Raw genomic sequence first — 27,047 nt, forward strand, 5'->3', positions numbered from 1 at the left:
GAGACTCGAAATGAAGGGTTTGTCATGGAAATTCTGACAGACAGAGGAGGACAGTCAGGTCTTAATTCTATGTCACCCAGGCGTGTTTCAGTGTTTCCCTTCACAGCGTCATTCTTTCCTCCCCTCACATAAATTCAGGCTCTGTAGGCACCAAAAAGTTTCCGTTTGGCTCTGAAAAGTGTTCTCTGCAGAACTGTTAGAGTCTACACCCGAGCTCCACCCCACCACCGGCCTGACAGATTCATCAGGACTCATTTCAAAATGATCACACCCTGTGCTTACGGGGGGCTCTTGAACCAACGGATCTAAGACGAGAACTTGTGCATGTCCAGCAAGTGGCTGCATTTAACACGAGTTTATCTTTCAACTGACTGACGCCTGCTGAGGGCTCGTGACTCAGTGACAAGCGGCTCCGCTGGCACCCGCAGCACCACCCGCCCTGCCTCGTGCGAGGGCACAGAATCCTTCCAGGCACAATAAGTTTAAAACGACCAGCATCGAGCCGAGTGTCTGCACCCTTTGGAACACGACAATCTGGCTGCAGCTACTAGCAATCCCCAAGCAAAGGGCCATCTCAGTGACTGCCAGACACACACGAGTGTTGGTCGAGCTTCTCGCCCTGCACCCGAGGCTGGACACTGCTGCGGCCCACCAGAGGCTCTTGTTTAACTTGTGCGGGGGATTCACAGACACCTGGACACTTCTCAGTCAGAAGGCAGACGCGCTGCGTGGTTTATTCCTATCATTCTAAACTCGGTAGGTTTAACATTACACAGAACTTACAGGGACAGACTGGAATTCTCCATTCTATATCTTGATTAAGCACTCTTAGCTATGACAAGCCTACACAGCATATTAAAAAGCAGAGACATCAATTTGCCAACAAAGGTCTATCTAGTCAAAGCTGTGGTTTTTCCAGCAGTCATGTATGGATATGAGAGTTGGACCACAAAGAAGGGTGACCACCAAAGAATGCATGCTGTTGAACTGTGGTGGTGGAGAAGAACCTTGAGAATCCCCTGGACTGAAAGATCAATCCAGTCAATCCTAAAGGAAATCAACCCTGAATATTCATTGGAAGGACTGACGCTGAAGCTCCAGTCCTTTGGACACCCGATGCAAAGAGCTGACTCATTGGAAAAGACCCTGGTGCAAGGGAAGATGGAGGGCAAGAGGAGAAGGGGACGGCAGAGGATGAGATGGCTGGATGGCCTCACCAACTCATGGGCGTGAGTCTCAGCAGACTCCAGGAGGGCGTGCAGGACAGGGAGCCTGGCGCGCTGCCATTCACGCATCGCACAGCGCCGGACACAACTGAGCAAGCAGATAACACCAAGCTTGAGAAAGTACTTTTCTCAGCTATCTCAAGATCTCCTCCCAGCTGACATGACTTTGGATCATAAACTAGACTTTAAAAAGTAGCAGGCAGGCAGAAGTCACCCTGATCCTTCATACCGTTTAATATTTATATAATCTCACACTCAGCAAATATTTACGTCATGTCCACTGAGCGCCAGGCACCGCATTAAACACTGGAGACAGAGAAGGAAGACTCAGTCCTCGCCCTTGAGGCAGACAGAGGAAACAGACAAGCTGTGCTCCAGGAGGAGGGTCCCACGGCAGGGAGGGTGGAAAGGCCTGGGAGGCACTTCAAGGGAAGACTCACAGGTGAGGCGAACCCTCTGGGCCAATTCAGGCGGGGAGAGAAGAGGAATCAAGAGAAAACACTTCCTGGGAAAGTACATCTCAAGCACATATCTCGGGTGCCAGGAGGAAGAAGAGCAGCCTTAGGTGAGCCTGAGAAAGCAAGGACTGAGGAGACGCCATGTCCTGGTGAGGAGCCAGGCTCACACCGACAGGGAAGCTCTGCAGGCGATGAGTGCTACTTTGAAAAAACACTCTGGAGGGGAAAAAAAACAAATGAGCATGCTAAGCATTAATGTGCTTGAAAACTTAAATTTGAGAGTCATCCAGCAGAGTGAAACACTCAGGATAGTAAGTCACATTAAAGGAAAGAGACGTGTCAAATAAACATTTGAGGTTTCTACTGCCGAGGAGGAGTAACCATGCCACACGCCTCAGCATCGGCTTGGGGGTGCGGTGTGAGGAAAAGCACTTTCACTTAATATACTGAGAAGAACAGCAGCAATTCAGAAAGCCATTAACCAGAAATCATTTCATAATCAGCTTGCACCAAACGGGAATCCCCAACACCAGTTTTTTCCCTGCGTCTCTGCTTCTAACGAGTAAAAACTGTTAACCCTTCCAACTGCCCACCTCAATCACACTTTCCTGCATTTTGGGGATTACAGGCAATTTCATCTTTGAAGCTGAAATAAGGCTTTAGTCTGACCTCAGTGCAAAACCTCCAGAGTTTCAAATTAGACTCGCTCTTACTTGGACTGGTCTTTTTGGAACTCAGATAACCAAGAGTTCATCTATAGTTCACACAGCTGCTAATTGGGAGGGCCTCCCTGGTGGCTCAGAGGTAAAGAATCCGCCTGACAATGCAGGAGATGCAGGTTCCACCCCTGGGCCAGGAAGATCTCCTGGAGGAGGAAATGGCAACCCACTCCAGTGTTCTTGCCTGGAAAATCCCATGGACAGAGGAGCCTGGTGGGCTCCAGTTTATGGGGTCACAGTGAACCGGACACAACTTAGCAATTAAACAACAACAAACCAGATGAGAAGGGGGGTGGGGGGGCCTGAGATGTTGACCTGTTCTGAAATGGAAAATCCTGGCTTCCACTTTGAAAACCAGTGGTCTGTCCAAGAGTCTAGGGGCAGTCAAGCCAGCATGGGGGAAGGACAGGGACTATCAAAGGAGGCCAGCCTTGTGGTACAGCCCCAACGTGGTCTCAGCGCCCAGCCCCCGCCAGCACTGCTGACCACGCTGCTTGGCTCTCGGAACCCTGAGGCCTGGGTGAGAATGACTAGACATCCTTTTCTCAAGAGTTGCCAACTCAACCCTCCTCTCTGTTAAAGGTCACCCTCCCTTAGAGAGACCTGGTTTTCTGGAATTCCTCAGCTCCTACAGCTAAAAGGGGAACCACTTTTCTTTTTCCTTCATTCAAAACATTATCTTTCATTCTCAGAGAATATTGATCAGACACCATCCTGTTCAGGTGAGCTGAAATATCGATCCAGAGACAGGCCTTTAAGAAGGAATGTCATCAGGAAAGGTATAGGGAAAGCTGACTTTTAACCCTCAATGATGGAAAAATACAGAGCTTCACAGGGTCACAGGTCAAGTTCAATATTTGGTGTGCTCTTAGCAGGAAGTGGCTCGAGATTGCACACTGACTCAGAGCTGTATTGCAGGCCCTAGAAAGTGAATGAAGTCCCTGAGGATGACCCCACACATCCTGCTCATCCGCAGGGATTCATTCTGATGCCATTCTGGAGCATGGGCTTCTCAGGTGGTGCTAGTGGTAAAGAACCCACCTGCCAATGCAGGAGATGCAAGAGACACAGGTTAGATCCCTGGGTCGGGTGGGGAACATCCTGTAGGAGGAAACGGCAACCCAGTCCAGTATTCTTGCCTGGAGAACCCCATGGACAGAGGAGCCTGGCGGGCTGCCGAGTTGAACACGACTGCAGCGACTCAGCACGCGCTCTATGGCGTGTTCAGAGCCTGGGCGACAGGACAGTCTACCTGGTGACGTTCACCACGAGCGAAGGAATGCAAAGCGCAGGGAAGACAGGAGAGGCAGGTTAACCAGATGTAACAGACTGACTATGCAGGTGTGAGAAGTAGCCTCTGCCATTGTAGTTAGAGAAGTGCACGAGCCTCCCTGCCTTGGAGGGAAAGAAAGGTGGGGCTAGCTCCTTCCCGCTTCCAGCAGAGAGAGCAGGAGACACGCTGCTGTAGCTCCGCGGCCCCAGAGGAAATGCATCTGCAGCCCCGCTCCCGGACCCTACTAGGGGACGCAGGCTGAGCAGGACCGGCTCCCAGCTGGGGACAGGCCTTCCGGGCTTCAAGCGCAGCTTCAGGAATGGCCAGGGCCAGACAAGCGTCCTTCTCATCCTTTCTTTTCTTAAAAAAGAAGGCAAGGACCAGCTCTCCGCTAGCCTCACAGACGTGAAATGAGCACCGAACAGATTGAGCAACCTACAGAGCAGTAAGCCGAACAAACAAAAAAGGCAAATCCGAGTGCTGCCATCTCGGATCTACAAAGGAGCACGCTTGTCTGCATCTCTGAGAACCTTCAGAAGGTCCTGTGGCTTCCGGATCTACCACGTCCCCCTCCGTGCTCCAGGCCCTGGCTCCACCACGTCAGGCAGCACAGCCTCAGCACGGGAGACTCCTGTGTCACGTGTGGGGACACATGTTCAGGGTTCTCCCCGGCACCACGACAGGACAGCAGAGTCCAGCAAGGAAAAATGGGCATGACCCAGCAGACCTGCAGAAAGTCCCTGCTTCCATCAATATCTTGGAGAAAGGAAAGAAGCGGGAAATCTTCCTTTTTTTGAACATCCTTACAAAACATGCTTTTTAGATGGCATGTTCGTGCTCAGTTGTGTCCGACTCTTTGCGGCCCCATGGACTGTAGCCTGCCAGGATTCTCTGTCCATGGGCTTTCCTGGGCAAGAACACTGGAGTGGGTTGCCGTCTCCTTCTCCATTTCTAAACGGCATAGGTAACAAATCCAGTTGTAAGGACTTCAGTTCAGTTCAGTCACTCAGTCGTGTCTGACCCTTTGCGACCCCATGAATCGCAGCACGCCAGGCCTCCCCATCCATCACCAACTCCCGGAGTTCACTCAGACTCACGTCCATCGAGTCAGTGATGCCATCCAGCCATCTCATCCTCTGTCATCCCCTTCTCCTCCTGCCCCCAATCCCTCCCAGCATCAGAATCTTTTTCAATGAGTCAACTCTTCACATGAGGTGGCCAAAGTATTGGAGGATTAAAACTCACTTATTTCTTTTGTTTTCCAATTCTTACTTAACATTCACTAGGAAGATGGCACGTGCATTTCAGGCTATCTTACTCCATGAACATGACTCAGTTGGAGTGCCTGCCCCTCTCAAGCTGAAGCCAACTTGGCTGCAAATATGTCATCTACCGAGCAAAGCAACAGGCTGCATACCAGCAGCTAGAGACACTGCCCCTCCTTCAGTGACTGGGAAGGAGTACCAAGCCAGCCCCAGACTCCAGCTGCCATCCCCAGGGCGTGTGCTGCCAGGCACGGACGAGAACAGTCCGTCTTCTGAATAAGAACGAGTCTGTCAAACTGAGACAACAGGAAGTTAACTTAGGGAACACTGAGAGAAAACGTAAACATATTCTAAAATGACCGAATGTTAAGACTGAGGCAAGAGAAACGTCCCTGGCAGCCCACTGGTCAGGGTTCCACGCTTCCACTGCAGGGGGCACAGGGCTGATCCCTGGTCGGGGAGCTAAGATCCTGTGAGTTTCGAGGTGTGGCCAAAAAAAATGTTTTAAAAAAGAGAGTGTGGCAAGCACCAAAATAGGAAAACACTGGGTAACCACTGGGCGATTAAACAAGGGCGAAAACCTAGGGGTGGGATGAGGTGGGAGGGAGGTTCTGGGGGAAGATGTGCATACGCATGGCAGAAACCAATCCAACACGGCAAAGCAATTACCCTCCAATTAAAAATAAATTAAAATTAAAACCAAAAAACACCACCGTCCCGAGCTAGTATTATCTAAGTTACCACCAACAATAAGATATCAGGTTAGTATAGGCCTGCCGGAGTCAAATACAGATGACACGTAACAATTGTAACAAGCAGCTAGCTCACTGCAGATACACTTATATTTGAAATGGCTTTTGTGAATTAACATGTAAATAAAATAGGAGAACTCACTAAAGGGATCTGGTTTAACTCTTCAAAGCAAAGAAGAGCACAGGGACTTCCCTGGTGGTCCAGTGGGTGGGAGTCCCAGCTTCCACACTGCAGGGGGCACAGGTCCCATCCTTGGTCAGGGAACTAAGATCCAGCAAGCTCAGTGGCACAGTCAAAAAAATAAAAAACAACCAGACTAGCACACGTTCATTACTATAATCTGGTTTGTAAATCCTCAATTTCAAATGTTAAGGAAGTTCACAGGACAGATTAAAAAAATGGCTAAAATGTGTTGGGAAAAGTGCTTAACCTCACACAGGAGATGGAACTTGAAAGAAGCCCCTTTCATCTATCAGAGCAAAAGTGCAGAGGATTTATCTGTATTATCCAACACTGGTTAAGAGTGAAGAGAAAGTGGTACTCTCACATTGATACTGAAATACAATTGGAACCTTTCTGGACAGCAACTTAGCTGTGCTTATTAAAGTTTAAAATGTATCCACACACTTCTAAGTATCTATTGCAGACATGCCTATACTAGAGCCCAAGGATACTGACAGCCTCCTTTGCTAAGAACTTAGAAACAATTAAAATGTCCCTCAGTAGAGACAGGTGAGTCAGTCTGATGCTTCCACACATGCAACTAAATAAGGCAGAACCGATGTTCTGAGACAGAAGCATTTCCCCACACCCACTGCCTGCTGCTGGAAAAATGCGTAAGTGATTGAAAATTCAGATCTTTTTAAAAAGTATGTGTAATTTAGTGAATGCATGGATGTCTGAAGTTATGCCTGAGGGAAAAGAAAACAAGGATCCAATTTCATTTTTATACAGTGTTCGTACAATTTACGAGCATCGCTTTTATAACTGAGGTAAAAGGGGGCGATGCTGACATGAGGCCAGTGACCTGTTAATCCCCTAAAAGCCCCACTGACGCTCCCGGGAGCCCACTCGGGTCCTGCCGTAGTCAACACACCCGCTCTCCAGTTTCAACAAAACCTGCAGGTCTGAAAGAGGTCAGCTTTATTATCCCGGGTTCTTTGTCTGTAGAAAATGATCATTTTTTAAATAACATATACCCACTTCCTCTTGTACATTATTTAGGACATTTAATAAATACTTTTCGTCATGAGTTTCCATAGGTCTCCACCCAAGTACATTACCAAAAATGAGAGGAGAAAGAAATCACATTAGCCCAGAATTACAAGGTTACATCCTTAAACTCCACGTTCAAAGACTTCAAATGCTGTCTCCGAAGCTCAGGTCCACAACTCTGAGAACCGGAAAGAGTCACATTTCCTTCTATCTCTGAGACACACGCTCATTCTTTTTCAAAGGACTCTCTGGATTACTCAATGCGACTCTCCAAATAAGTTTATTCAACAGGGGTGTTAAGTACAGTGTGAAGAGAAGTGGAATGCTGATGGGTAAGGCCATAAAATAGCTGCACCTAAAAATGTCTAGAAAACATATATAAGAAACACATTCACCAGTGTGTGGAAGGTTTTGAAAGGTGACCAACTTGCTAGCACAATTTTAAAGTCATAAAGAGTACACCCTGCATATCTCTAATGCGCTTAATATTAAACAGTGTTAGGATAATATTTTCCAGGCTAGAATGTACTTTCCACTTGCCCTAATAAACCAAAGCCCAGATGGGAAATGTAACCAGGACTAAGTAAACATAATATAGACAGTGAGGAGAGCTAATGACCTAGGATGCCTTCACGAGCAATAAAGCATTCAAAAAAAAAAAAGTTTCAACAGAGGGTATGAAAAGCTGGGCATTTGGAGTGTGTGAAATAAATGCACCTTCAGAGAGGAAATGAGTTTCTGTGGATGCAGCCAAGAGTGTCAGATGCTGTCACAAAGCTGACGTGAGGGAGAGACGTGCCTCATGCAGCAGCCTTTAAAACATGCAGACTTGATTCTGGCTGACAATCCGTCATCAAAACCCCCAGGCATCCTACTAGGGTGCTGTATGGCCCACAGTGAGAAGTCCAACCCAGTTCCCAGGTAAAAGATGAACCAAAACAGGAAGAGAAGCCACACAAACACTAAGCGATTCCATTTTTTTCTGAACACCCACACAAAGACAGCAGTTTCTGACAAGAACGTTCTTGGCAAAAAAAAAAAAGTTACAGGAAGGTTTTATTCCCTTGAAGAAAAAGGCAGGTCTATACGCAGAGTACCAGAAAATACCAAATGGTGTTCTTCCCCCAGGCCCAAGTTTACAGCCTTCACATTTTGAAAACATCTAAATGTGTTTTTGCTTTTGTATCAGATAAAAGATGACTGGAAACACTGTTCTTGTCTGGAATGCTTATTTCTTGTTGTACTTGAAAATAAAATCCAACATGGCAGCTTACCTTGGCACTGGAAGCCTTGTTTCCCAAACCCCCTGAAAAACAAACAAGAAAAATTTCTTATTTTCTGTTGACACCACATCTTAAGCCAGTTATATGACAAAGCATTCTACAGAGGTAAAGGTCTGCACATGAAACCCAGTGATTTGACAGGAAAACATGCCTAAACAGCTCAGAGTGCAGAGTCAAGTCAACTTTGAAAAGACCTGGCCTCCAAATCTCACAGAACTCATTTCAACATATTCAAGGTTCTTGCCAGTTTTTTTTTCCCCCTAACATTTTATCAGTACTTAATTGAAAAACATGACTATAAAGTTGTTGGCTACAATATTCAAGCAACAAGAAGAACTTTATGGTTAAAAAACCAAATCTATAAAGATGGCTGAATTTGGTCCCTAAAGACCAACTGAAAATCTTTTCGCCCTAAAAACAAACAAGCAGCTTCATCATTTGTTATGAAGTATCATTTACCTAGAAATTACCACGTAGCACCACTCTTAACACCAGATTTTGGCTTAAAGGAGCCAGATATATAGTGTCTTCACTACTGTTTGCATGTGAGATTATGATCTGATTTTACTGTGAACCAACAGCATTCAAAGCACATTCAGAAGCTATATTGCTCTTGTAAATTACTTTAGAGAATTTACTCTCTAAGCAGAGAACTCCGACATGGACATTAAATTGCAAACACCATTTCAACTAGGATGAACTACATTAAAATTCTCAGAAGGTTATGAGTCATAATCTCTTGCTTTACATAGCATTTTAAATTTACAAAGCACTTCATATATCTTTATAATTAACTTAGTCACTCCCCACCCCCCAAAAAAATTTAAATGCAAACAGTTTTAAAATATCAGTGTTTTAATATTTGAGTTGTAAACCAGGGAAACAGAGGAGAGAAGAAAATTGAAAAATTAAAACCACAGCTAAACCATGCTGGGGAATATTTTCCTGGAACTTCCGAGCGGTTGCTCTGCAGCTAAGTGGAGAAGAGGAGTATTGACTATGGGGAAGAAGAGGACAAGGAGATCTTCATTTCCACTTCATGCTACACCTGGTGATCCAACAGGCCACATCAGCTCACAGGGGCTAACAATGACCGTGGAAAGTCTTCAGCGAGCCTGGATGTATACGTTGCCAGTCTCTTTCTACCTTACCCTCGTCCAGCAAAATAAATCGGCAGTCTGTTCTGTTTTAATGGAATTTCACAGCTGACACATGAGGCTGAAGACCTCCCCTTAACTAAATGCAATCTCTCTGCCTTGAGGCTCCAAGAACTGACGTTAAGCAGTCTTGTCTACATTGACCTAGGAGCTCAACCGCTTTAGGCGCTGACTACACCTCGGAAATCATTAGGAGAGGTGGCTGTGCTTTATACCTAAGTGTGCTTTGGAGCGGATGTCTAAAAAGAAACGAAGACATTAAGCACCTTATTAGCACATTTGTGGGGCTTTCCCTTAAAGATTCCCCCAGGTGTGACGGGTTCAGATAGAGCCATCCTTAAGAGAGAAGTTAAGCACCTATTAATTAGCACGTTTGCGGGACGCCCTTGGAGACGGTTTCCCTGTGCGATGCATTCAAGCAGCGTTCGTTCTCCCAAGAGCCCCACAAGATCCAGGAGCCACACAGCGGCTGGGCAGTCACCCGGCGCCGCTCCCCCCGGGGTCGGGGAGTTAAGGAGGCCCAGACGGCTCTCGCTTAGGGGGCGGGGGGCTTCCTACGTACAGCAGCAAGTGACAGAATGGATGGAGGTTGTCCGGCCACGTAAGAGGAAAAAAACTAATGCTTCTCCAAGTGAGGCATCTGTACTGCCTTTAGTTTTAGCTTTCTTAAAACAACTGGAGGAGAGGGGTCATCAGTCTTTTGAAAGTCAGTCAAAGTCATCACCGTCTCCCCAGGAAACAAGCACACGCGCGATTCCCTCCGGCTTGGCGGGATCGGAGACCCTGCAGCCTGTCCGGCAGCTGCGGCGCCTAAAGCGCGGCCCGGGTGACACCGCTGCCTGGAAGTTACCTGGGCTCGGCGGCCGCAGCCCGCTGGCAGCCCCGGGCAGGCCTGTGTCCTCCCGGCCCCGCGCGGCCCGGGTCCGCTCCAGAGGCCGCCCGCGCCCCCGCCCCGCCGGCCGGCCGGCCGGCCGCCGCCCTCCCCGCGCCCGCCTCAACAGTTTGCCGCCACTCCTCCCGGCTCGCGGGCCCGGCCCGGGGAGAGGTCCGCGCGCGCGGCGGGGCCCGGGCAGCCTCCCGGGGCCGCCCTCCGAGTCTCCGGCCCGGGGAGACGGCCGCGCCCCGCCCGGGGGTCCCGCCGGGAGCGGACTCTCTGCGGCGCCGAGCGAGACGCCGGGCGGGTCCAGGGGCGGCGCGCACCCACCAGATGAAGTCGGTGCAGTGGCTGCAGAAGGTGGGCTGCTTGAAGAAGCGCGCGATGAAGCGGTGGTTCTTCACCTCGTGCACGTTCTTCTGCCTCAGCGCCCCTTTGCGGGCGAAGCGGTTGGCCACGTCCTGCGGCGCCGCCGGCTCGGCGGCCGGGAAGACGTCAGCCATGGTCCCTCGCCGCCTCCTGCCGCGGGGGGCGCGGGCGGCGGCCGAGGACGGCCGGGAGCCGGGCGGGCGCGGAGCGGAGCGGAGCGGAGCCGCGGGCTCGCTGTGGCCGCTCGGCTCTGACGGCGGCGCCGGCGCTCGCGCTTCCTAGTCGGGCGGCGGGGGCGGCCCGCCCACCGCGCATGCCCGAGCGCGGCCCGGCAGACGGGGCGGGGGCGCGCGGGGAGGGCCGGGCGCGCGTGGGGCGGGCCGGGGGCGCGCGGAGGGTGACGGGAGCGCGCGGGCTGGGGCGGGCGCGCGCAGGGGGCGGGGACGCACGGGAGGGCGGGGGCGCGCGCGGAGGGAGCCGGCGGCCCCGCGGCCCCCGAGCCGCCCAGGAAGCGCCCTTTCCCGTTCCCAGGGTTTGCCGGGCTCCTCCCTCCCGCGCTCCGCTCCTCCCGCCCCAGGCGCAGCCCCGCGTCCCGGGCCGGCTCCTGGCCGCGCCCCCTTCCAGGACCCAGCGCAGTCCCGGGACGGACGCCCGCGCCGCTCTGAGGCTCAGCCCCTCCGGGGCCTGCACGCTGTGCCGCCTGCGGCTCCGGAGCCTGGCGGCCCCGCGCCGGGTACACACGTCTGATGTGTCGGGACGGCTAGAGAACCTGTCCTGGCTGTTCACCCCGTTACTCGTTGGGTACCACGCTTACAGCGTGGGTGATCAGGTCTTCTTTACCAGCCCAGAGCCTTCATTTAGACGCGGTTTTGCAGCCTAAAGCTGATGACTGCCCTACCGGCAGGTGCCGAGCACAGCCAGTTCGTTTGTAAACTACGGAGGGAAACTGCCCCGTGAAAGCGTGGCTGGCGCGGACCGGCGAAGCACGCACGTGGGGCCGTACCGACGAGTCACTTGCTGAATACTCGTTAACTCTGCCCCGAGGATGCTAAAATACGTGACGGAAACGTTCCATTATTGTTTTATTTCATTGTCAGATTCGCTCAGATCAGAAATTAACGCATGTGTTGAAAGGAGTATGTTTAATTCTTCAAGAAGTTAGGAAAAGAAATAGAGAAGGAAGGAAGAAAATCTTTCCTAAGATCTATACTATCTTAGAGTACGTAGGCCAAGTAGGGCTACCATTTCTTTTAAGATTGCTCAATTGAACGCCTGTTGGTAGGAATGTCTTTTGTTTTGACAGGGGTAAGCGATTGACCCGCCCTTAATGGGGCGTGTACTTCCAGCGCTCACTCAAAATCTTTCCGGCCAATGTTCTTGGAGCTTAAGAGCACTGCACCTGCCGGCTATTCTGGTCAGAAATTTCTCCACTTTTGGTGGGGTCCCGAGTCCAAGGGGGGCGGGGCTTCCCAGGTGGGACTAGTGGTAAAGAACCCACCTGCCAATGCAGGAGATGCAAGAGACGCGGGTTCCATCCCTGGGTCAGGAAGATCCCCTGGAGGGAGGCATGGCAACCCACTTCAATGTTCTTGCCAGGAGAATCTCAGGGACAGGATCCTGGCGGGCTACTGTCCATGGGGTCACAAAGAGTCGAACACGACTGAAGTGAAGTAGCGTGCACGCCAGTCGCCAGCTCAAGGAAGCAAAAAAAGAAAGATGCAAGGAAAGGAATGAAAAGCAGGGGATGTAGGAAAATAGAACAAGCTCTCAACGAAACACTATTACCATCTCAAGCACGGTCGTGTATTGCTTAATACTTGTAAGTTACATGGAAAAATCACAGTACTTGTAAATACTTGTAATTGACGGTAGAAAGAAACACACATTCTTGCCTCAAAACCTCCTGGATCTAAGACAGGGCATCACCCCTAGTATAGACAAGCTTCTTTCTGTTTCCCTGAAGTTCTGAGGTAAAGGTGGAAGAAAAAGATGGGAGCTTGTAGGAGGGGTAGTAGGTGAGAGTGACGTCTGAGCACAGGGTCCGGGAGGTGAGCTAAGAACCGAGCGGGCCTTGCAGGGAGAGGAGCCCGCTCTCGGGGGTGGAGAGACCAGAGACAATCTCTCATTTCTTTCGGGCTGTGGTTTTGCTCTCTTGCCTCCATTATTACTGTTGTTCCCTGTCAGTAGGGAGAGAACTAACTTGAAGTTTCTTGAGTGATGACTAAGCACACGTGCTCAGTTGCCTACAGCTGAGCTCAGTTGAGGGGCGGCGTGGGGATGCACCTGGGATGGGGGTGGTCCTTGAGCTGTGGAGCACCGCCCCAGCAAGGCAGGGGGGTGGGGCCGGGGCATGGGCCACACAAGGCCCTGAAACCCAGCCGGGCCCTGCGGGGCTCCTGGGCTCTTAAGCCCTTCTGTGTCCCCATTTCTTGGTTAAAGGAAAGAGGCTTCATTCAGCCCGAATGACCTTCCCTGAGTTCCAACAGGTAAGTTCAAATAAATGCTGACTAGGGAAGGGAGGCGGAGAAGGCAATGGCACCCCACTCCAGTACTCTTGCCTGGAAAATTCCATGGATGGAGAAGTCTGGTGGGCTGCAGTCCATGGGGTCGCTAAGAGTCGGACACGACTGAGCGACTTCCCTTTCACTTTTCACTTTCATGCATTGGAGAAGGAATTGGCAACCCACTCCAGTGTTCTTGCCTGGAGAATCCCAGGGACGGCGGAGCCTGGTGGGCTGCCGTCTCTGGGGTCGCACAGAGTCGGACACAACTGAGCGACTTAGCAGCAGCAGCAGCAGGGAAGGGAGGGGATGTGGAAACGAGGGAGGAACCATGCAGAAGCAGAGCAGCTGTGGGGAAGGGTCTCTGTCCCCCGCACCCCCAAGGGTTACCCAGAACACTATCTTGGAGCTGGTTTGAAGGTGCAGAAACCCCCACCAGGTGGGAGAAGTTAACGGTATGCTGCCTGCAAGCACTTAGATCCCAGACCGGTTAGGACCAGAATGTTGATGGCATTGCTGGCCCAAATCTTGGCTTTCTCTGCCCACCAAAGCTGAATGAAAAAATATGGAGACAAAGTTTGGAGGAAATAGAAAGGTGGCTTCAATCCTCAGCCACAGAGAGGCGAACACGGTGGGCTCATGGCTCAAGAGCTGTGCCCCCCATGAGGAGCCCAGGGCTTCCATGAGAATAGGGCTCGCAGTAGCCGGTGAGGGGGAGTAAAGGTGTTCGGCTCTTGATGTCTTCGTGTTGCGTTGTTTCAAAGACAGTCACAGGCTGGCATCAGTAACCCAATAATTGAGTCTGGCTGTTCGGTGGCTCTGTGGCCTTCTTTCTGATGTGTAACTACAAGGGGAAGAGTGTTGTAAGGATAAACACTAGGAATGCAGAAAAGTAAACAGATACAGACATGCAGAGTTAGGAGCAGTTAAAGTACAAAAAAAAAAAAAAAACAAAAAACTAGGAATGTTCAGGCCTGTTCTCTTTATCTTCTGTGTTCTCAGGATTGGGAAAGTAAAAAACTCATTCCTCTTTTTACTCTGTCACTGCAACAATGGTTCCGACTCCCCGTCACCCCAGCACCGGTCCATCAGAAGGACGTGCACGGGCTGATCACGCCCTCCGTGAACCATCACTATGAAGCTCCCCACCGCCCCTTCCAGGTCTTACACCAGTTCTGAGGGCATGAGGCCACTGTGCACCCTCTACCTGGCAAAGCAATGAAACTACTGTACATCACCCCAGACTCTGTCTCTGAGATTTAATTCCGTGGCTGGTACAGAGACCAGATTCGGCTTCAGCCCCTGCAGCCCACCTGGCAGGGTCTCCATGGGGTCACTAAAAGGGAGGGGTTTCCAGAAAGAGAGACCCCTGTGCAGGGGGAGGGTTAGTGAGACGTGGTGGTAGTGATGATTTTAGAGTCTGCTGTTTGCTGGGGAAGGCGCAGGAGAGCAGAAATGGTAGACTGAATGTGAGGTTTGTGAGAACCCTCCTCTGTGGTCCCTGACTCTGAGGAGTAAGCTTGACACTCTTTGCAGAGGTGCTGCCTGGACCAGACTTTTGGAAAGCATCAAAGGAAAATATCATCAAGCCCCAAGTGAATATACTGCATCTTAAGAAGTCCGTAATTCCCTGGTAAGTGAAGGAAGTAGGATGTAAAACAGTATTTGGAGATGCCATTTTTTAGATGTATGTACGCCCATATCTGAGCTTCCTGGGTGGCTCAGTGGTAAAGAATATACATGCCAATGCAGGAGATGTGGGTTCTATCCCTGAGACAGGAAAATTCCCTGGAGCAAGAAATGGGAACCCACTCCAGTATTCTTGCCTGGAGAATTCCATGTACAGAGGATCCTGGTGGGCCACAGTACATGGGGTTGCAAAAGAGTCAGCCATGACTAAGTGACTGAGCACACACGCACAGCCACGTCTGTATGCTCTAAATAAGCTTGTGTGTGTACACACAGGTGTATACAGTGGCACCACGTCTGTATGCTCTAAATAAGCTTGTGTGTGTACACACAGATATATACAGGGGCACCACATCTGTATGCTCTAAATAAGCTTGTGCATGTACACACAGGTATATACAGGGACACACATGGCGAATGTTCATTTAAGTCACTCTCTCTGGATGGCTGGAGTATAAACGCTCTTCTGATCAGGAAGAGAAGCCTTTGGCCCAGGACTCACGTTTTGAAAGGGCATTGAAAGTCACATTTCTAATGTCACCAAAAGAAGGTATTTATTACTTTTAACACAAAAAGTTTTATTGCCAGAATTTTATTGTTGTTGCATGGAGTAGAGACAGTACCGATTTGAATGCTGAATGTTTGAGAAGTGTGTTTCCAGCCAGTGACCCTCAGCTCTTCTGCAGCCCCGGTCCACTGCTAGAAGCTGAAAACCTGAGTGGACTGCCCCGGGGACACTTCTAGGGGTCCAGGATTTCTGCCTCCTCCACAAAGCATTTTTCCTCCACTTTCTCCCAGTTTTCCTACAGCAGAAATGACACAAACCAGACAGAGGATCAGAAAACCTGGGTTGGAGTCCAAGCTTCAACACAGATTGATTTGTGTCATTGGGGTAAATTAACTTCTCCAAGTCTCTCTGCATCTAAAAATGGAGATATTCGTAACTACCCTAGGATTTCCTTAGGAATTTAGCCAGATGATACATACATATAAATGTATATAAATATAAACAAAACCAGGTGATGTGCAGTAAGTCCTGAACTCTCAGACAAACGCAAGGTGGGGTGGTCTGTCTCGGAGAGTCCCGCAGAGAGAAGAGCCTGGCAAGCTACAGTCTATAGGGTCACAGAAAGTCGGACACGACTGAAGCGACTTAGCACATACACAGTTTATTTAAATCAATCCTGTATTAAACAAAACTGTAAACATGTTTAAACCTAAAGAGCTAAGTCCTCTAAAACAAAAACAGGCAAACTGGGAGACTAGGGCAAGAATAAGCGGGCCTTTCACAGGGCATTCAGCTGCCTTCCCTGCGGGCTAGGACCGTTCTGTGCCCGAGGTGTGAGAGTCAGCTTAGTTCCGAGCAAGAAGCTCCGCTGGTGGTCCAGTGGCTAGGATGTCACCTTCCAATGCAGGGGATGCAGGCAGCCCTAAAATCCAGCAGGCCTCGTGGGCAAAAAAACAAAACATAAAGCAGAAGTGATGTTGTAACAAATTCAATAAAGACTTTAAAAATGGTTCACATTAAAAAAAAAGTTCCAACCCTAAAGCACTCCAGGGCTCCAGCTGTGTGGCCGGCCCTTCACTAGACCTAGGAATCTGGGAGCTCAGATCTGTGCTGATGTCTCCCAGGAGGAGAGAGGAGCGGAATCTTTAGAGAAGTGCTGTCCAGCAGGCGGAAGAAGCAGCTGAAAGACTGTCCTTTGTTTCTCTCGCCCCTCAATGGACCTGAATCAAAATCCAATTCATGACCCCCGCCTGGACTTCTCAACCCCTCTTCTCCACCCCCACATTCACCCTGAACCCCCACTCTCAACAGCCTCTCAGAAACCACACCCCCAGATACTCCTCCTGTGCCCAGCCTGTGGGGCTTGTACTCCCTCCCCTCCCCTTTGTGGTTTGCTGTGCTCTTTATTTCTATCACTTACAGCAAAAGTCCCTGCAACTCTCCCTTCAGGGTAAGGCTTCCCAGGCTCCTCTTATGATTTTGATCACAAAAAGCCTAGCACCTGGTGTTTTAAAGGGTAAGCTGGGGGACTTCCCTGGTGGTCCAGAGGTTGTGATTTCCCCTTGCATTGCAAGGAGGGGTGTGGGGGGGGTCTTCCCTGGTCAGGGAACTAAGATCCCACATGCTGAGCAGCCAAAAAACCAAAACACAAAACAGAGGCAACATTTTAAACAAACAAAGACTTTACAAATGATCCACATGAAAAAAAATTTTTTTTAAATCTTAAAAAAAAAAAAAAAAGGTAGGTTGGGCTGGGACTGAGCGCCAGGGTGGCTGAGCAGAAGGAAAATGCTGGCGATTTACTAGCCTGCTCTCCCTCTGTTTAGCAATGAATGCTGGGTCCCAAAACGTTCAGGTATTATCTGCTGTTCACTGCACGTGTCTCTGCCTTTGTGTGACATGCATTCTCTTCGGTGATTTGAGCGGGAGAGGGAAGTCTGTGGACACTTGCACCAAGGAAAACGTAACTCACACACTTGCTCACTTGTGTTGTGATGACGCCATCATTTAAAAAGCACATGCGTGACTACCTTCAACATGCCGATGTTTCAGTTTGGGTGTTTTCTGCTATACGCAGTCACAGAGTAAAAACAGCCCTTCTCCCACCAGTGGGCCCAGCGCAAGGATGGCAGCGGAACCCGGAGAGGCTGGCGGCGAGGTCTGTGCCGGGAGCTTTACTTGGGGAAATCAGTAAGCGCGGTGCAATGCCAGCTTCCCCTTGGGAGGAGCACTTCACAGGCGGCGCAGCGATGACAGCCTGGTTCTTTTGAACACACGCCTAATTTTTTTTGGCAAACTGTACAATCTGCGATTGTTCCTGTGATTGGTATAGGCTTAGAACTATCTCCAAAAGCCTTGGAGTCCAGCCAAACGTCATTCAGATTTCTTTGTGGGATATGACTCCCAACGAGCAGGAAGGATAGAAGAAGCATTCAGAAACACCAGGAATCTTCACTAAGCACCAACACTCAGGGACTGGACAGGGCGTCAGGGGTGAGCAGTGGACGGAACGCACAGGCAGGTCTGGCTCAGCCCCTTGTGGGGTCACTGCTCCTTTCTCCTGGGTCCTGGTGCACACGGTCTTGTTCGTGCCCTCCGAGAGTCTGTTTCCCCAGCCTGTGGAAGTTCTGTAATCAAATCCCACTGACCTTCACAGTCAGATTCCCCAGGAATTCCCAGTCCCTTTGCTGGGTCCCTAGGTTGAGATATCTGTTGTCGGGCCTAGACCCTTCGCATCACTGCGAGAACTTCTCTAGTATAATTGTTCTCCAGTTTGCTAGTTGCCCACCTGGTGCTTCTATGGCAGGGCTGATGGTGACCTCCTCCAAAAAGACTCCGGGAGATGGTGACGGACAGGGAGGCCTGGCATGCCGCAGTCCATGGGGTCGAAAAAGGTCCGATGTGGCTGAGTGACTGAACAACAGTAATGGAGCAGAGTTTCCCTGGAGAGGTAGGAGCAGGTCAAAGCTTGCCTGGAGCGGCTTTAAAGAGAGGGGAAGAAGAGAGACAAGTCAGTGAGAAAGGGGTACCGGTGCAAACAAGAGTTGTTGGTTTTTTTTTTAGGTGGAGGAGGGTGGTCAGAGAGATCTAAATACATTTTTTATAGGAAAATAACATCATATTTGTATGATGATGGGCATGACCCTGGAGAAGGAATGTGAAGAGTGAAATTGTTAGCTGCTCAGTCGTGTCTAATTGTTTGTGACCCCATGGGCTGTAGCCTACCAACCAGGTTCCCTGTCTATGGAATTCTCCAGGCAAGAATACTTGAGTGGGTAACCATTCCCTTCTCCAGGGGATCTTCCCAACCCAGGGATCAAATCCAGGTCTCCTGCATTGCAGGCAGATTCTTTACCATCTGAGCCCCTTAGACGGGAAGGCCAGGAACAGGAATACTGAACACACACGGCAGATAGTTATGTGACTAAATATGGCTGATGGGTATTGGGGAAGAAAGAGTTTTCCTCTACCCTCTTGAGTTGAGTAGTGACGGGGCATGTGAACTAAATTAGTGCGAGACAACAGGAGAAAAGGCCAGTTTTTATTCAGGTACACAGACGAAAAGAGATAATGTTACTCAAAGGTGTGGTTAGAACTTGTGGCTCATAGTCCATCTTAATAGGGGAAGGGGGGGGACCAAAGGGCACTTATCTAAAAGCAAAGATAAATGGGCTCTTCAGGAAATATGTATCTTTGTGATAAGGTTTCTTTCAGTTCAGTTCAGTCGCTCAGTCGTGTCCGATTCTTTGAGACCCCATGAATCACAGCACGCCAGGCCTCCCTGTCCATCACCAACTCCCGGAGTTCACTCAAACTCATGTCTATAGAGTTGGTGATGCCATCCAGCCATCTTATCCTTTGTTGTCCTCTTCTGTTCCTGTTCCCAATCCCTCCCACCATCAGGGTCTTTTCCAATCAGTCAACTCTTCGGATGAGGTGGCCAAAGTATTGGAGTTTCAGCTTCAACATCAGTCCTTCCAATGAACACCCAGGACTGATCTCCTTTAGGATGGATTCGTTGGATCTCCTTGCAGTCCAAGGGACTCTCAAGAGTCTTCTCCAACACCACTGTTCAAAAGCATCAGTTTTTTGGCACTCAGCTTTCTTCACAGTCCAACTCTCACAGCCATACATGACCACTGGAAAAACCATAGCCTTGACTAGACAGACCTTTGTTGACAAAGTAATGTCTCTGCTTTTCAATATGCTGTCTAGGTTGGTCATAACTTTCCTTTCAAGGAGTAAGCATCTTTTAATTTCATGGCTGAAATCACCATCTGCAGTGATTTTGGAGCCCAGAAAAATAAAGTCTGACACTGTTTCCACTGTTTCCCCATCTATTTGCCATGAAGTGATGGGACCAGATGCCATGATCTTTGTTTTCTGAATGTTGAGCTTTAACCAACTTTTTCACTCTCCTCTTTCACTTTCATCAAGAGGCTTTTGAGTTCCTCTTCACTTTCTGCCATAAGGGCGGTGTCATCTGCATACCTGAGGTTATTGATGTTTCTCCCGGCAATCTTGATTCCATCTTGTGCTTCTTCCAGCCCAGCGTTTCTCATGATGTACTCTGCGTAAAAGTTAAATAAGCAGGGTGACAATATACAGCCTTGACATACTCCTTTTCCTATTTGGAACCAGTCGGTTGTTCCATGTCCACTTCTAACTGTTGCTTCCTGACCTGCATATAGGTTTCTCAAGAGGCAAGTCAGGTGGTCTGGTATTCCCATTTCTTTCAGAATTTTCCACAGTTTATTGTGATCCACACAGTCCAAGGCCTTGGCATAGTCCATAAAGCAGAAATAGATGTTTTTCTGGAACTCTTGCTTTTTCCATGATCCAGCGGATGTTGGCAATTTGATCTCTGGTTCCTCTGCCTTTTCTAAAGCCAGCTTGAACATCAGGAAGTTCACGGTTCACATACTGCTGATGCCTGGCTTGGAGATTTTTGAGCATTACTTTACTAGCATGTGAGATGAGTGCAATTGTGCGGTAGTTTGAGCATTCTTTGGCATTGCCTTTCTTTAGGATTGGAATGAAAACTGACCTTTTCCAGTCCTGTGGCCACTGCTGAGTTTTCCAAATTTACTGGCATATTGAGTGTAGCATTTCACAGCATCATCTTTCAGGATTTGGAATAGCTCAACTGGAATTCCATCACCTCCACTAGTTTTGTTCGTAGTGATGCTTTCTAAGGCCCACTTGACTTCACATTCCAGGATGTCTGGCTCTAGGCGAGTGATCACACCATCGTGATTATCTGGGTCGGGAAGCTCTTTTTTGTACAGTTCTTCTGTGTATTCTTGCCACCTTTTCTTAATATCTTCTGCTCCTGTTAGGTCCATACCATTTCTGTCCTTTATCGAGCTCATCTTTGCATGAAATGTTCCCTTGGTATCTCTAATTTTCTTGAAGAGATCTCTAGTCTTTCCCATTCTGTTTTCCTCTATTTCTTTGCATTGATCACTGAGGAAGGCTTTCTTATCTCTCCTTGATATTCTTTGGAACTCTGCATTCAGATGCTTATATCTTTCCTTTTCTCCTTTGTTGTTTGCTTCTCTTCTTTTCACAGCTATTTCTAAGGCCTGCCCAGACAGCCATTTTGCTTTTTTGCATTTCTTTTCCATGGGGATGGTCTTGATCCCTGTCTCCTGTACAATGTCACGAACCTCTGTCCATAGTTCATCAGGCACTCTGTCTATCAGATCTAGTCCCTTAAATCTATTTCTCACTTCCACTGTATAATCATAAGGGATTTGATTTAGGTCCTACTTGAATGGTCTAGTGGTTTTCCCCACTTTCTTCAATTTAAGTCTGAATTTGGCAATAAGGAGTTCATGATCTGAGCCACAGTCAGCTCCCGGTCTTGTTTTTGCTGACTGTATAGAGTTTCTCCACCTTTGGCTGCAAATATAATCAATCTGATTTCAGTGTTGGCCATCTGGTGATTCCATGTGTAGACTCTTCTCTTGTGTTGTTGGAAGAGGGTGTTTGCTATGACCCGTGCACATTCTCTTGGATGTAGCCAAGCAAACAATACCCAGTTGGGGATGTGACTGGTGATAGAAGCAAGGTCCGATGCTGTAAAGACCAATATTGCATAGGAACCTGGAATGTCAGGTCCGTGAATCAAGGCAAATTGGAAGTGGTCAAACAGGAGATGGCAAGAGTGAACGTCGACATTCTAGGAATCAGCAAACTAAAATGGACTGGCATGGGTGAATTTAACTCAGATGACCATTATATCCACTACTGCGTGCAGGAATCCCTTAGAAGAAATGGAGTAGCCATCATGGTCAACAAAAGAGTCTGAAATGCAGTACTTGGATGCAATCTCAAAAACGACAGAATGATCTCTGTTCATTTCCAAGGCAAACCATTCAATATCATGGTAATCCAAGTCTATGCCCCAGCCAATAATGCTGAATGAAGAAGCTGAAGTTGAACGATTCTATGAAGACCTACAAGACCTTTTAGAACTAACACCCAAAAAAGACGTCCTTTTCATTATAGGGGACTGGAATCCAAAAGTAGGAAGGCAAGAAATACCTGGAGTAACAGGCAAATTTGGCCTTGGAGTATGGAATGAAGGTCTCTTTAGGTGATCTCTTATCCCAGTGATTCCATCTCCGGTGATAAAAGTTGTGAAACTCCCAGGGAGGGGATTTATGACACCTGAGTTCTCCGGCAAGGCTTTGCTTTTAGACAGATAAGGAGAGTTCAGGGTTCCTGCCTGTAGATCGTCAGGTGGCTTCGGCTCCAGTGCTGTGGATGCCACAGCGGCCTGTTCTATACGGGAGTCGGTGGGACACTGACTGTTGGTTAAAAGCAGCCAAGCTCCACAGGCCTTCAGGAGAAAAGTCATTTCCTGGTGTCATAGTTGCAGATTTCTCCTCCTCCTCCGCCAAGGTGACGACCTTGGCTAAGTGAGATGGTGGGTCAGCTTCAGTGTCTCCTCTTCAGTGGACAAATGTCCTTTGCCTCAGAGATCTAGAGTTAGCTGTCTCACTGATACATTAAACCTTCGGGATTTGCATTTGTGAGTTAAGTTTAGAAACTGCGTACATTCATTTTCAGGAGAATTTGGCATATTAGAAGATTTAACAGATTCTAGTTTAAAATGTGTCACTGAATCGGGCGTATGGGCTGTGATTTTAAGTTGAAATCTCTCTCACTTTGTAAGAAGCATGAAAACACTAAGAGCATCTTAAGACTCACCAGGCTTTCTCCCTTACAGGTTTGCTGCTGCTGCTGCTGCTAAGTCATGTCAGTTGTGTCCGACTCTGTGCGACCCCATGGACGGCAGCCCACAGGCTCCCCCGTCCCTGGGATTCTCCAGGCAAGAACACTGGAGTGGGTGGCCATTTCCTTCTCCAAGGCATGAAAGTGAAAAGCGAAAGTGAAGTCGCTCAGTCGTGTCCAACTCCTAGCGACCCCATGGACTGCAGCGCACCAGGCTCCTCCATCCATGGGATTTTCCAGGCAAGAGTACTGGAGTTGGGTGCCATCGCCTTCTCCCCCTTACAGCTTTACTGGGATGTAATTGACATAGCTGCTCAGTCATGCCTGACTCCGCAGCCCCATAGAGTGTAGCCCGCCAGGCCTCTCTGTCCATGGGATTCTCCAGGCAAGAGTACTGGGTGGGTTGCATGCCCTCCTCCAGGGGATCTTCCCAGCCCAGGGATTGAACCTGTGTCTCCTGCATTGGCAGGCAGATTATTTGCCATCTGAGCCACCAGGAGTAGGGGAATAAGACACCCAGCACGATCATTTGACTTACATATGTCATGAAATGATCATGACGACAAGGTGGGGAGCATCCATCTTCTCATTTAGCACCAGTATTGTGAGTTGAAATTTCTAGATTTATGAAACTTAAGTTTTAAATCTTATTAAGGGGACCTTTGTTTGTCCGGAAATTGCCTGTTTATTATTATCCATTATTCGTTTCCTCATGCATCTCTAAGGTGACTTGTAATAAGAGAGAACCATTTGTAAGCTTTAAAAGCTTAAGGAAGAACTATGTTTTTATATCTGGCTTTAGCTAATTGAACATGGATATTAAAAATATATCTTTCTGAATGTTTTTCTGGGCAAAAGAATAACACAGGTGACCCTCAGGGTCATAAAAAGTCCCATTGACAGTTCTGTGTGTAATTTTATCTCATACCCACATTTACATAGGGATTTTTTTCTGTCCTTTTAAAGATTTTATTTATTTTTAATTGGAGGATAATTGCTTTACAATATTGTATTGGTTTCTGCCAAACATTGACGTAAATCAGCCCCAGGCACACACACACATCTCTCCCTTCTGTGTTGGATGTCCCTCCCACCTCCCACCCCTCTAGGTTAACGAAGGTCTAGGAACCAGCAGGAATCCCAAGGCGGTAGCTGGGGTGCTGTGTATGCATACACTTCCAAGAGTTCTCAAGTTGCTTTCTGAAAAGTGTCACATATGCAGAGTGAATTGGACTAAAGTTGTCAAATCTTGATTTATTATCTTTGAAACTAGGTGTCAGTGATCATAAGATGGTTTGAGGGATTTCCCTGGAGATCCAGTGGTTAGACTCTGTGCTTCCATTTCAAGGGCATGGGTTTGATTCCTGGTCTGGGAACCAAGATCCCATCAGCTGCAAAATAAAATAAAAGCAATGATATGTATCTACAAAAATTTCTTTTAAAATTAAAAAATTATTTCAGCTAAATATATACATTAATATATTTATAATAGATATATTAAATTATAAAATATTAGCATAAATATTAACATATTTATATATTTATTAATAGTATAATATTATTTAAATGTATTGAATATACCATAAATATATTAGATATAAATATGTTATTAACATAAAAAATATATATTTAGCTCAAAACATGCATATATATATGTGTGTGTATATATATATACACACATATACAACACACAGAGAAATGGAAGTGAAGGTTCAACAGTGATAAAACTCTGGCCTACCAAATTGCTCCAGAGCTTTAGAAAAAAAAATTAGCAGAGTTCTGAAGGCATGAACTGCGTGGAGGCAGAAGGCACGTGTGATGGGAGCTGGTCTCTGTGAGACAGGCGCTCCAGGGCCGCCTGCTGAGGTCGTCACATGACTGTATTTCTTGGCTCATTTGGACCGAAGAAGTAGAAATTTGAAGCTTATAAACATTGTCTCTAATAAATACCTCTCGTGGACAATAAGATCATTCAGCTCTCTATAGCTGCCCTAAGTTGATCTAGTAACTTATAAAGTTTAACAAGAGAGAAACAATAAAAAAGCATCTAACATTTACTAAGGGCTCAGCTACGTCCCAGGAATTATCTTAAGCTCTTCATAGGCAAGTGTTAACTCCTTCAGTCCCCACATCCTTTGAGGTGGATGTTAATATTATCCTCATTTAACCAGTGCTGAGCCAGAAGAGATGGAGTCTCATATTGCACAGCCAGTCAGCGGCAGCACAGAGACAGGACCCCCGGGCCCCTGACCCTCCACCCGCCCCCCAAATGGGCTGCAGTCACGGCCAGCACCACCACCATCTTTCATGCCAGCCCTGCGGCTGCACAGGCTTCCCTGGTGGCTCAGAAAGTGAAGAATCTGCCTGCAATGCAGGAGATGTGGGTTTGACCCCTGGGTCGGGAAGATTCCCTGTAGGGGGAAATGACTACCCACTCCAGGATTCTTGCCTGGAGAATCCCACGGACAGAGGAGCCTGGCAGGCTACAGTCCATGGGGTTGCAAAGAGTTGGACACAGCAGAGTGACTAACATACACTCAAGGCTGCACAAGAGGAATTCTTGCAGGTTGGTTCTCTAGAGGGTGGAGGAGGATTGTTTTTCCAGGTTAGGAGAGCTGATGAGGAAGTAGCGCCTCTGCTGACAATGTAAACCTTGCAAGACTCAGGGAGAAGCCAGCCTTCCCTCTAGTGGTGCAGAAAGGGCTTGTGACTCAACGTGGAACTTCCACATGCCACTCAAAGAAGAAACAAGCAAAAGGAATATTTCAAGGCGGCCTAGTCACCGTCTATTTGTAGGTTTTTTCTTTGAGTGTGCAGTTTAGCTCAGAGCACCTGGACTGGGTGAAGATGGTGTGAGTGACCACAGACCCCAAAGCCTGATGCTTTGCGATGGAAACCAAGGCTCCCATCTGCAGGGAGCTCAGGGGTGGCTTGCTTTTGTCCAATGACTCACAATCTTGAAGACGCTCTCTCTTCACTTCTGACGGATTCCCCATAAATGGTCTTTCACACTTGGGTTTTCAGTTCTTATAATTCCCAAGTCAAACAGTTAATCATCTTTAAACAAATACTAAGCTGACTTTGAAGAACCATTACCTGAAGAAATTCTTTATGAGATAAAAAAAAAAAAGGATTTAGTAAAAATCATTCACAACACTTCTAATTTATTGTTTCATGAAGCTGAATTTTCAGAATAGGGTCTCTTTAAAAAGTGTAGCTAGGGAATTCCCTGGTGTCAGTGGCTAGGACTCGGCCCTTTCACCGCAGGGGCCCAGGGTTCAATCCCTGGTTGGGGAACTAAGATCCGACAAGCTGCACAGTGCAGCAAAAAAAAAAATAACACAAATAAAATAACACATGTATCCATTTATACCTACACCAGTATCAAGAAAACACTGAATTATCAAACTTCCCAGGCTTCCCTAGTGGCTCAGAGGGTAAAGAATCTGCCTGCAATGCTGGAGACCCAGCTTCAATCCCTGGGTGGGGAAGATCCCCTGGAGGAGGAAATGGCAACCCACTCCAGGATTCTTGCCTGGGAAATCCCATGGACAGAGGAGCCTGGTGGACCACAATCCAAGGGGTCCCAAAAGAGTTGGACATGACTGAGGGGCTAAACAACAAGAGCAATAATGGAGATGCTTCTGGGATTTACAACAGGCAGGTCAGCTTGAGAGAAACAGCAAGTATCTGGTGACTCTGGTCAAAGGGGATGTGTTTTTCAAAATGTTTTCTTCTTGTGACCCTTTTTTGTGGGGGGGTGTTCTTTTTTTTTTTTCATTTAAACTAGTTTCTGTTTTTTAAGAGAAGGCTCAGTGAGACACATGGTCAAATACAAATATTAGAGAAATGTTTTTTTCCTCCACCGCCTCCTTCCTTTCTATCCCCCAGAGGTAATCTCTGTATATACTTGCCTTTTAAAGAAAAATATTCGTGTTGCACAACCCAGTGTCTGGATCCAAGTTTTTAAAAAGTGAAAGACAAATGCTTCCAAGGAACTGCCCCACTCTCTTCTCTTTTTGAAAATACCAGCCACTGGTTCTACCAGGCTCTTGGAAAGATTAACCGATATCACAGCTTAAGATATCTTTTTCTGCTCCCGTACAGCACAGGGAACTCTGCTCAATGTTATGTGGCAGCCTGGATGGGAGGGGAGTTTGGGGGAGAATGAAGTGACATGAAAGTCGCTCAGTTGTGTCTGAGTCTTTGTGACCCCATGGGCTACACAGTCCATGGAATTCCCCAGGCCAGAATACTGGAGTGGGTAGCTGTTCCCTTCCCCAGGGGATCTTCCCAACCCAGGTCTCCCGCATTGCGGGCAGATTCTTTATCAGCTAAGCCACAAGGGAAGCCCATCTGTGGGAAAACGTATACACGTGCGTGTAGGTCTGAGTCCCTTTGCTGTTCACCTGAAAACTCACAATATTAACCAGCTATACCCCAGTATGAAATAAAACGTTAAAAAAAGAAGATATCTTTCTCTAACTACATCAAATAATGTCTTCACATTCACTC

At 48.1% G+C, this 27,047-nt stretch overlaps 1 protein-coding gene and 1 long non-coding RNA gene across 5 annotated transcripts in view; one reads left to right on the forward strand and one right to left on the reverse strand.

Annotated features, from left to right (window-relative positions):
* PRKCA (protein kinase C alpha) overlaps positions 1-10,894 on the reverse strand; it is a 296,529-nt gene extending 285,635 nt beyond the window's left edge. For all 4 annotated transcript variants that reach the window (XM_055574947.1, XM_055574946.1, XM_055574948.1 and 1 more), the window contains exons 1-2: positions 10,554-10,894; positions 8,184-8,215 (exon numbers count right to left, since the gene is read on the reverse strand). In XM_055574947.1, the coding sequence (XP_055430922.1) occupies positions 8,184-8,215; positions 10,554-10,726 (205 nt within the window). In that variant the 5' untranslated portion in view covers positions 10,727-10,894. The remainder of the gene's footprint in view (positions 1-8,183; positions 8,216-10,553) is intronic.
* A 2,015-nt stretch (positions 10,895-12,909) lies between these two features.
* Positions 12,910-23,427, forward strand: LOC129648534 (uncharacterized). The gene is made up of 3 exons (XR_008712769.1): positions 12,910-13,078; positions 14,630-14,726; positions 22,528-23,427. It is a non-coding gene; the product is annotated as an uncharacterized LOC129648534 (long non-coding RNA).
* Positions 23,428-27,047: the final 3,620 nt, after the last annotated feature.

This window comes from Bubalus kerabau, chromosome 4 (genome assembly GCF_029407905.1).
Source record: "Bubalus kerabau isolate K-KA32 ecotype Philippines breed swamp buffalo chromosome 4, PCC_UOA_SB_1v2, whole genome shotgun sequence".
NCBI lineage: Eukaryota > Metazoa > Chordata > Mammalia > Artiodactyla > Bovidae > Bubalus > Bubalus kerabau.